This window comes from Gopherus evgoodei, unplaced genomic scaffold, assembly GCF_007399415.2.
Source record: "Gopherus evgoodei ecotype Sinaloan lineage unplaced genomic scaffold, rGopEvg1_v1.p scaffold_31_arrow_ctg1, whole genome shotgun sequence".
In the NCBI taxonomy this organism is placed as follows: domain Eukaryota; kingdom Metazoa; phylum Chordata; order Testudines; family Testudinidae; genus Gopherus; species Gopherus evgoodei.
In genome coordinates this window covers 6,470,006-6,481,524 of record NW_022059983.1, presented here as the reverse complement: position 1 = coordinate 6,481,524, position 11,519 = coordinate 6,470,006, and the positions used below count along the sequence as shown (strand labels likewise).

General features: G+C 48.1%; 1 protein-coding gene across 1 annotated transcript; it reads left to right on the top strand.

The window, feature by feature from the left end:
- The first annotated feature begins 5,838 nt into the window (after positions 1-5,838).
- LOC115640597 (phospholipase A2 inhibitor and Ly6/PLAUR domain-containing protein-like) lies at positions 5,839-11,121 on the top strand. Its single transcript, XM_030543479.1, has 6 exons — positions 5,839-5,953; positions 7,178-7,300; positions 8,457-8,612; positions 9,292-9,432; positions 10,220-10,459; positions 10,805-11,121. The coding sequence occupies exons 1-6, from the start codon at positions 5,887-5,889 to the stop codon at positions 10,900-10,902; spliced, it is 825 nt and encodes a 274-aa protein (XP_030399339.1). The 5' UTR covers positions 5,839-5,886; the 3' UTR covers positions 10,903-11,121.
- Positions 11,122-11,519: the final 398 nt, after the last annotated feature.

Here is an 11,519-nt window from a genome sequence, read left to right as displayed (position 1 = left end):
GGCCCTGCTGACTTGAAGACATTTAACTTGTCTATGCATTTTTTAACCTGTTCTTTCTCTATTTTAGCCTGTGATCCTACCTAATTTTCACTGATGTTCACTACATAAGACGTCTGATTGCTACTAACCTTTTGGTGAAAACTGAAATAATAAAGTCATTTAGCACCTCTGCCATTTCCATTGTCTGTTATTGTCTTTCCTCCCTTCACTGAGTAATGCGCCTACCCTGTCCTTGGCTTTCATCTTGGAGATCCTAACACCTTGATTGCGTCTGGAAGCCCCCTACCCATCTTGACAACCTCAGGGAGTAAAACTGGCCTGAAATACAACCAAGGCCGAAAGGCTCTTCTCCGCTCAGTTATTCTGTAACTAAATTCCCCAACCCGGGTGCGACGTCATGTGCGTGAGTCCCATTTTGCTGCAACGCCCTTGACATGGGGCGAGGAAGAAAATGTGTCAACAATTAATATTTACACAATATAATGATAAGGAATTTAGCAACCTGTTCTGGGAATGGAAGGGGAGCTGTCGTAATGGAATGAACTCCACGGCCATTCTTAGTTTCTTTGGGATAGTTTCAGTGGACTCTCCCATTTGGTGTCAATAGGCCATTGATCCATTGGAGTAAATGGCCCAGATCCCCCACTGGGTCAATTTGCCATTATTGTGTGATTTTCAGCTCCTGATGAACTGGCTAAACAACTATAATGTGCAAACAGTCGCACCTCTACCCTTGTGACTAATCTGAGTATCACCTCTTATCTCTATTGCACGAACCAGCTGATTGTATGGAACAAGTTCTATAAAACACAAGGTGACGGGCTGAGAAAGGGTTAGTCTGAATTGTATTTAAGGACGGAGTGGCCAGGCCTGAGGGTGGTGTAATATATTACATTTCAGTAAATCATTCACTGTTACTCCCTATGTATATGTGAATCTGATTCTGCCTTTGGACTATATAGAGAGGAAAGGGGCCGTGTATCTCTTCAGTTTACAGAGATCTTGGAGGTGAATGGAACCGTTGCGTGGCTGAAGGTAAGAGTTTTTAAGTCGTGTTAAATTATTGTTTGTAATCTTTCACAATCTGCTGCAAAGCGTGTAAAGGCTGGAGATATATTTCAAGTGCCAGCTCCCATTGTAAACCCCCCCGACGATGACAGAATTGGGATAAAGCGGCTCAGTTTGTGCAAAGGAAAAGAAGCCCCACTCATAGAATGGTGTGTGAGTGAAATAGGGAGATTTTCAAAGGCAAAACCAGCAGTGAGGAGGCCAGCATCTGCTGAAACTCACTGGGAGTCGGGCCTCGAACTACCTTCAGCTACTTTGAACATCCCAGGTTTATGAAACAGAGAAGAACCAGTCAACATAACTGATTTGGACTGTCAAAAAGCCTTTGGCAAACTCCCTCACCGTAGGGCAGTAACAGGACTGGCCCACAACATTTTGGTACCTGAGACGGGGAGCTCAAATGATGCCCCCATTCCCCTTCACTTGGGTCAAAACTTTGAAAGGTCTCAATCCTGCCTTCTTCCTGTTCTACTCCTCTCATGGTATGGTTCTGCTACCTACCCCAATAAAGGAGAACTAACAACTTAAAATACCTTGTTAATTTTAAGTTTAAGTAACACTTAACTTTCAAATGCCTGAACAGCAAATGTAACTTTTCTTGTCTGCTGTGACAAAGTTCCTCCTCTACCTTGGTGGGTCCTGCGCTTATTGGTGGATTTGCTCACCTCAGTGATCTTCCCCTCACAGTCTGGGTCAACTCCTCCTGTGTCTGATCAGGAGTTGCGAGGTTTGGGGGGAACCCGGGCCCGCCCTCTACTCCGGGTTCCAGCCCAGGGCCCTCTGGACTGCAGCTGTCTATAGTGCCTCCTGTAACAGCTGCATGACAGCTACAACTTCCTGGGATACTTCCCCATGGCTTCCTTCAAACACCTTTATTCTCACCACAGGACCTTTCTCCTGGTGTCTGATAATGCTTGATTGTCTGAATTCCTCAATCCTCCAGTAGCACACCCTCTCAGTCTCAGCTCCTTGTGTCTCTTGCTCCCAGCTCCTTACACGCACTCCTTCTCCTCTGGTTCCTCTCTGCCTGACTGGAGTGAGCTCCTTTTTAAACCCAGGTGCTCTGATTAGCCTTCCCTGATTGGCTGCAGGTGTTCTAATCAATGTAGTTATCTCCACTGCCTTCTAGAAAGATCTTAATTGGCCCCAGGTGCCTTGATTAACCTGTATCAAAGGGGGAGCCATGTTAGTCTGGATCTGTAAAAGCAGCAAAGAATCCTGTGGCACCTTATAGACTAACAGACGTTTTGGAGCATGAGCTTTCGTGCATGCATCTGACGAAATGGGTATTCACCCACAAAAGCTCATGCTCCAAAACGTCTGTTAGTCTATAAGGTGCCACAGGATTCTTTGCTGCTTTGATTAACCTGGAGCAACTGCCATTTGGTTACCACGGTACTAGGGATTTGTTTGGCCTGGGGCTAACATACCTGTTCCTCAGTACTTTACTGTAGCCATCTGGCCTTGCCCCATCACACTGCATAGTAAACACTGACATTTATATCTGTTTGAATAATCAAAGTGGTGCTTTCCATGCCTTCTTGGTTGCAAAGACTTGAACTGTTTCCTGCTGAAGGTCCACAGTCTGGGCCAGCTCTTGCTCTACTGAGATGACTGCAAGGTCGACTAGCCTCTCCTGTGTCATTCTGGAGCATAGATGTGTTTTTATTAACTTCAGTTTGGAGAAGCTGCTTTCTCCACTGGCAGCAGTTCCAGAAAGTGTTAGAATTATGCACAGAGCAACAAAAGCATTTGGAAAGAAGGTGGTCATCTTATTTGTGCACATATATTCCAAAACAGCCTTTGGAGTTGATCCTGCTGAAATGTATCTTGAAAAGGCTTTCGGTTCATCACCCAAATCACTCGCATCAATATTGCACATGTCATCATGTGTCGACACTGTCTCTAGTGCCCTGCATTGCTGGTGTAGGTCTTCTTCAGGTATAGCGAGGAGTTTTGGAATATCATACAACATCCCAAATATATTGCTATGTTCCTTGAACTGCATGAAATGTTCTTCAACTGACTATTGCACAATCTAGCACCTGGTTAAAGAATTCAACATTGAATTGTTGTTCGGGGTCTCTTATGGGATTATCCTGTGCCTCATAATCAAAATGTCTTCTTCAGTGACTCTTGTATTCTTGAATGGGTGGGAAAATAGCTTCAGTGTGAAGTTTCTCTGCCAACTTCTGTGCGTTCTTCAGAATGTTTTGAAATCCCTCATCTGACCGGTCAGACTAGGTATGACTTTATTTTGTCCAGTTGTTCCATTGCTCCAGATATAGCAAGATCAACACCTTGGAGTCTCTTGCTTACAACATTTATTTCAAACAGTAGGTCACACCACAACACTAAGCCACACAGAAATGTGAATTTATATATGTTTCTGGTGATTCCATTTCCCTCTGCCACTGTTCGCCCACGAACAGTTCCTGTCATAGCATTATCCTCCATAATGGCAACTATGGCATCACCTATCTTCCCAGTTTGGTGTTCGATAGGCTTTATCGCCTCCTCTCGACTTTCCCAGCGTGTGGCACTCAGTGGTTTCACTGTCAAAGAGGAAATTCCCAGATGTCGCTTCAAAATTTGACATGGATGAGCTGATGCAGAGAAAAATACAGAGATGCTTTGAATTACATTAAAAAATTCAGCAGCCTCACTAGAAGCTGATGCTACATCACTGACCACCAAGTTCAATGAATGAGAACTGCATGGGACAAAAAAAAGCTCAAGGGTTTAACTCTTGGATCTGTGTCTGCACTCCTCTGTTCTTTCCTCTCATGTTGGCACCATTATCGTAGCCCTGACCTCTCATGTCAGCTAATGCAATCCCTGTATCTTCCAGCTCTTTAAGAAGCACATTTGTCATACCAGCTCCTGTAGTATCATCAATGTCAATAAATTCTAGAAAATGCTCTCTGACAATCACTACCGCAGGGGCGTTTTCACTAGGTTCTGTTGTTACAAAATGCATCATTAAAGTCATTTGTTCCGTATGGCCAGTGTCAGATGTGCAGTCCAGAATAAAAGAGTAATATTTTGCTGACTTCATATGTGCCACAATCTTCTGATTGACTTTTGTTGCCAGTAACTGTGTGATCTCATTTTGAACTGTTTTTCCAAGGTAGTGGTGTGTGTACATTTCTTGGGTGGTGACTCTTCTTAGATGCTCCTGGAGTACAGCATCAAACTCAGTCATCAGCTCCACAATTTTAAGGAAGTTTCCATTGTTTGGCACATACAGCTGATCTGCAGTGTCATGCAGTGCTAGGTTTTGGGTAGCAAGCATTCTCACAATGGCAATGAGCCTTTTCAGAATATTTTGCCAGTAAAGAGACTCTGATGCAATCTTCTCTTGATGCTGATCATCTCTGGTGGCCTTTAACTGTAGTCTCATCTCAAACTCTTTCCACCTACGGAATGCTCTCTGGTGATTTTCTGCCTTCTCATGGCATGCCAGATTTCTAGCCAGATTTTTCCAGTTCTTTGTTCCTGTAGAACCCAATGTGGCTGGAACATTAGACTAGAAGATTTTGCAACAAAAACATTATGCAGCATTCTGGGTTTTTGAGTACATAAGCCATGGCCTCTCCACTTTGTCATCATTGGGGATTTCACGCCAGTAACATGTTAGATGGAAACTTCTATTTTCATTGTCTTTGGGGAACATGAAGTTTTTCACGTGCTGTGGCCCAGGCAGTACAAGGAAGTCCCTCAGGCTACTGCTCATGCAGGTCCACAGTCCTGGATCATCTAGACTTGAGGAATTAAACTCAGCAGCAGCTGTTTCTTGCACCTCCACCACACTTCTCTGATCTACACTTTTCTTCAGGAATGTGCACGGTTACTTCCATTTGAGATGGAGATATGGATGCTGCAGTAGCTGCCAGATCACCTGCACTCTGACTAACTGGAAGATCAGGCATCCTCTCACCACTCACATCCTCACTGGGGCCAGAAGGCTCACCGTGAAGATTTGTGTCTATGTATCTCAGGAGATACAGTCCCCCACCGGGGTCTACCCTGGAGGTCCACTCTGTTATTTCTAGGCATGTTTGTGGCATGAAAGAGCTGAGAGAAATGCATGGTGTCGGGGGTAGCCGTGTTAGTCTGTACCCACAAAACAACAAAGAGTCTGGTGGCACCTTAAATAGTAACAGATTTATTTGGGCATCAGCTTTCGTGGGTAAAACAAAAGCGGATGCCCAAATAAATCTGTTAGTCTTTAAGGTGCCTCTGGACTCCTTGTTGTTTCTGAGAGAAATGTTTTCACCAAAACTTTTCTCCACCCAAAAATGCAGGTTTGGGGCAACAGAAACATTTCGTGAATTTGTGTCAATTTCACCACATTACTGCGGCAGCAAAAACAAATCAAAGGGAAAAAAAATCCTGAATAATGGAAATGTTTTGTCTTCACAATTCCAGAATTAAATGTTTTGATTTTTTCAACTCAAAATGTCCTTTCAAAATTGAAGGCAACATTTATATTTAAACCACTTTAAGAATGTTTTTAAATGCCTGAAAACAAACCAAAACCACTTTTTGTTCGGCTTTTCGGTCGGATGAGAATTTTGGTTCAACCGAAAACAATTTTTATTTCCTGATCTTTTGGAACTGCCAGTGAACCAAAAAATCGGTTATTTGTGAGCTCTGTTCCCTGGTGCTTCCCCACCAGTCTCGGCTGTTATTCCCTTTCCCTCCTTATTTTGGTCTTTGTCTCTCTCCTCCTCCCCTCTGGCAACGCTCACCATGTCAGCCGTGAGAAGCTCCATTCAGCTCCGAGCCCAGCCCCGTGGGCCTCTCAGCACCAGGATGGTTTCCTTCATCCTCTGCCTTCTCCCTGCTCTCCTAGCTACAACGAGTGCACAAACTACCGCACGTGAGTCATCCACTGCTGTCACCATGTAACCCCTCCTGGACTTTGACCCTGTACACCCCACGGATCCCCAATCAGGGGAACATCCAGCATGTGCAGGGAGGGGGGATTAGCTCTGGGTGGGGTACAGGGCCCTGTCTACACTACGGCTACTGTAGCCATTTAGCCACAGTGCTGTAGCTGGGCTGGCAGAGCCCTGTAATGAAGACACTGCCTATCCCAATGGATGGGGTTTTTCCATCCCTGTGGGAACTCCCCTCCCTGAGCCAGTAGCCAGGCCGAGGGAAGTGTTCACCCATAGACCTGCATCTCCTCGAAGGGTTAGATCGGCCTTAGCTGCGGTGCTCAGGGTGTGGACTTTTCAACCCCCCTGAGCACTGTATCTATATCACCCTGGTTAGTAGAGACCAGACCTGAGGGACACCATTACTGGATACTGCCCTGAATTCTTATTCCCATGAAGGCCCCTCTGCCCTGCTTTGGCAGCACAAAGGGGACTAAATATAGGACTAAATGACACTGCTAAGCGACTGAGTGTAACCTGGAATCAGGGCTCTCCAGCTCAGCCCACAGCTCCACAATTTTAAGGACGCTTCCATTGTTTGGCACATACAGCGGATCTGAAGTGCCAGGCAGTGCTAGGTTTGGGGTAGCAAGCATTCTCACAATGCCAGTGAGCCTTTTCAGAACATTTTGCCAGCAAAGGGAGACTGATGCAGTCTTCTCTTGATGCTGATCATCTATGGTGGCCTTTAACCTTAGTCTCATCTCAAGCTCTTTCCACCTGTGGAAATCTCTCTGGTGATTTGCTCCTTTCTCAAGAGCAGAGAGAACACATGTGCACCAGCAGCAGACACAATTTTCTGCACTCTGGGCCCTAGTGGCGCCACTAGGGCCCAGAGTGTAGCGGACTCAGCCAATGCACACTGTGAAATGAGCGACTCTCTAGCACTGTGAATACCTGCACAACGGGAGCCACAGCTGGGGTGGGCGGGGCTTATCTTGTGGGCGGAGCTTGGGGAGAGCATCATCCCCTTCACTTGTCCCCAGTCTGACCCCCCGGGGTACCGTTGGCCCAGTGGCTAAAATTGTGCAATTGCTGGGAGGAAATCGGGTCCGTTAACCCCTTGGCTTGTTTGGAGCAGAGGGAGAAGACTGGGGCTAAGGGACGTGACAGAGTGACACTGTCATGCCACAGTAAGAAGGAAACACTTCTTCTTTCTCCAGCTGCGATCCTGACATGTGACACATGCTTTGGTCAAACGGAGACCTGCAATTTCGCTCCAGGAACCTGCCAAGACAACAAGGCTACTGGTGGCTGCCTCTCCGTGGCGGAAGATATTACACTGGGTAGGTGACATTGCCATTAACCCAGGCACACCCTACTCTGCAGTCTGTCACCATCCTCATCGCTAAGGCCAACCCCAACCAGTCCATCAACAAAGCACATTCACCCGGCACAGAGCACTCAGTCTGTGCTCGACCCTTCATTCATTCAGGCAACATTATTGTGTCTTACGTAGTGACTGGAAGACACGGCAGTTCAAAATCCTGGCCCCATTGGAGTCAGTTGTAAATCTTCCATTGACTTCAGTGGGGTCAGGATTTCGCCCCTTGAACTTTATCTCCACAATGGATGGCTGCGCTGCAACAAGTGAAGCTGCTTTCGGTGGAAAGGCATGTTCGGAATCATGTAAAAAAAGAAACTGGCACCGTGATCCCTTGGACACTGCCGCCTTGCTCCCAAATCCTGTCTGAAGCTGTTAGTCACCTTCTGAGGGCTGGAAACCTGCCTTACACGTTTTTCACCTTGCTTGGGATGCAAATTCAAGATACTTTTTGCCGTTTGACTTAAAGAGATTCCAAACCGTCTCCACGTTCAACTCTCTGAGCGCTTCAAGCTGGTGGATTGCACTAGTTCCCTTCATTTCTCAATTTGCCCTTTGCAATTGAAAATCTGAGTTACAGACCTGGTTTTGTTCATCCTTCCATTGAATTAAAGAGAGTAAATGGCTCCTTCCATTTACTTTGGAAGAAGGATGCATAGCACAGCATTAGCTTTAACATGGTCTGTCATTATCTATCTATCTATCTATCTAATCTATCTAATCCCCATACGTGCCAACCTGCCTCTGACCACACTCAGGAAATTTTCCTAGCACAGTCACAAATGGGTTTATTAAAACTTCCCCCAACTCAGGGTGCAGCGTCACTGCAGAATTAATGTGGGCCGTGACCCAAAGTTTAGCCCTAACCCGCTCCGCCACCGCTCCCTATTATCCACACACAAAACCCTTTAACCTCAGGCTAACTGCTGCAATTTGGGGTGCAGTTTAGATCCGGGTTCCTCTTTAATTTCTTGAATTGTGGGCCCCAGAACTAGACACAGGTGCCCAGCAGCGTCGCCCCAGGGCCAAATATGGAGGTAAAATAACCTCCCTGCTGTTACTTGAGGTTCCCCTCCCAGCTTCTCATTTTCTTTTCTGATTTTCTGTCTTTAACAAAGGTGGGACACAGAACACATACTTCTACAAACAGTGTCTGAGTAGCTACAAGAGTGACATAGAAGTCCCCATCTCCTTCAGTGTTGGGAACGGCAATTACGTGAGGATCAACACTACACGATGCAACACAGATAATTGTAACTTGGCTGTACCTGGAGGTAAGTTATGAGTGTGTTTTTATTGTCCCTCTTTAATGGGGTGTGAATCCAGCTCTCAGTGTGTTCCCTGCTGATCCACATGACTGTTCGAGCACTTTGGAAGGGCACCAGCTCAAAGCACATTAATGAATGGTTCACGCGCGTCAGCAGGGAGCACGTGGCCAGCTGGGCTGTGGCAGGCGGGTGCAGGGTCAATTCACACCTGCCAGATCCTTACAAACTGGCCTCCCTTGCTACAGTCGAATGGTTCATGTGGACAAGCCCCGGCACAATTGTTCCCATTTCTCCCTTTTACTGCCCCCAATGTCCATTCACTCGAACGTCATTTCTGTCACCATTGAAATGCCTGTAGCTGGGGGGTTCCCAAACCAGGGGGTGGAACAGTCGGAGCCCATGTGAAAGCAGACGGGCGAAGGCTGCACATGAGAGAGGGGGTGGCAGCTGGGATGGACTCCAATCTAAACCTCCCTGAACCTGTCAGGCTCCACCTTCAAACTCGCCGGGGTCTGGAACTGATCGGATGCGGCATTCACAGATAGTTGGGTCACAGACAGATGGAGAAATGCTGTCGGGCTGGGGGTGGGGCTTTCACCTGCTCAGGCAATGCAGGGCAGATCCCACAGGTTGAACGAAGTTTAACCCACCCTGTGACTGTCTCTCTCTCTCTCTCGGTTCTCAGTGCCCACGGGGAGCACCACCGCGAACGGGCTGCAGTGCCCAACCTGCTTCGCTCTGAACTTCACTGTCTGCAACAGCTCAGTCACCCCTTGTACCGGGGATGAGACCTACTGCATGGATTTCACTGGGTTTCTATACAAAAGTAAATGCTGTCAGCTGGCTGCAGTGTGGGAGCTACCCCAGGAATCTCACATCTCAGGGACTCCCCAGAAAGCTGGTGAAAACTAGTCTGTGCTGGGACCTTGGGCAGGTGGGGGTGGCCAAGTGGGGTTTTTGGCCAGAGGGAAGGAGAGAGGAATTGGGAAGTTTTCCTTTCCTTTCCTTTCCTTTCCTTTCCTTTCCTTTCCTCGCTCTTTGAGTGTTGTCACCCTGCTCCTGGAGTTATGACAACACAGTCTCTTGCCATGGGAAGGGTTGTTATGTCAGTGCTGCAGAGCTGGGAGAAAACCCAGGAGACCTGGCTCCCAGCACCACTGCTCTAACCACTAGACACCACTCCCTTTATGTTTAACGTGGCTAAGCTATTGGTCAGTGCGGAAGCTCCTGTTCTCAGTGTGTGTCCAGGACTCCCAGCGCTTTGGAGTGTTTATAAAGTAACTGAACCGAGTGGTTGGGGCTGCCAGGGATGGTGAGAGCCGGTCGTGTTCCCAGGGGGCCGCATGCTGGGGAAGGAGCCACCCCCAAAGATCAGCTGGTTCCAAACTCCAGCTTCAGTCTCGTGTGGAGCTGCAGAAAGGGGTGCGGGGTAGACAGGAGGGGAGCAGACCCCCACTCTGCCATGGCCGGTTAAAGTGAGAGCAGAGAGAGCACCGGGGGGTGGGAATGGGAGGCAGAGGTAGGAACCACTGGATGGTGGAGACAGAGGTTCTGGGGGCAAAGAAGAAACCAGGGCTGCCCCTGCCTAATAACAGGCTGGTTTTCTCCCTCAGGTTCATCTCATTCACCATTTCAAGCAAAAGGCTGCACTACAGCGTCTCCTCAGATCATTAAACCTGGAGCCATCCTGACTACGGCACTGTACACATTTGACTTTTTTTGGGGGGCCTCTGTTCCAGCGGAGAAAATACCCACCAACCCCCCACCTACAACTGCTGTCTCTCTAGAAAAAACCAGCCCTGCCCCCAATAAAACCACTACCACACCCCCTGCTACAGCCACCACCACTACGACCCCCAACGCAACCACCACTACCCCCAAAACAACCACCACCACCACCACTCCCGCTGCAACTGACACCACCCCCAACACAAACACCACCACAGCCAACATAACCACCATCCCTGAAACAACCACCAGCACTCCTGCTATTACCAACACAACCACCGTCGCCATCCCCAACATAACCACCCCCCTCAATACAACCACCACCTCCCCTACAACAACCACCACCCCCGACACAAATACCACAAACAAAACAACCACCATCCCCAAAACAACACCCACCCCTACAACCATCACCACCAACAAACCCACTGCTCCACCCAAATCACCCACCACCAACAAACCAACTGCTTCCACCACCAGTGGGGGCAGCCCATCTCTGGGGAGATTCTCCTTTGCCCTCTATCTGCCTGGCCTGACTGGGCTGCTGCTGGTGAAGCTGCTCTCCTGACCCCCGCCCTGTACAGCCAATGCAGCACCTGGTGCCTGTGAATAAAGGCCTGAAGTCCCAGCTGCACCCCCTCCGAGGCCCCTCCACGCTGCCGGGCAATGCAGAGGGGCAGCTGCATAGCCAAGGGTCTGCCCAGCATATGGGTGTGTCTGTCCCAGTACCTCATGGCTGGCTGGAATCTCTCTGTGCATTAGTAAATTCACAGAATAAATCAGGATCTGAAATAAAAGCCCCCGGTGTGTTGTTGTGTTCGGGGTGCCCGTTGCTGAGCCTGTCTGCCTGAGACTGGGGCGCTGTCTAGCCCATTATCCTGTCTTCCGACAGTGGCCAGTGCCAGGTGCCCCAGAGGGAATGAACAGAACAGGGAATCACCAAGTGATCCAGCCCCTGTTGCCCATTCCCAGCTTCTGGCAAACAGAGGCTAGGGACACCATCCCTGTCCATCCTGGCTAATAGCCATTGATGGACCTATCCTCCATGAATTTATCTAGTTCTTGTTTGAACCCTGTTATGGTCTTGGCCTTCACAACATCCCCTGGCAAAGATTTCCACAGGCTGACTGTGCACTGTGTGAAGAAATACTTCCTTTTGTTTGTTTTCAACCTGCTACCTATTAA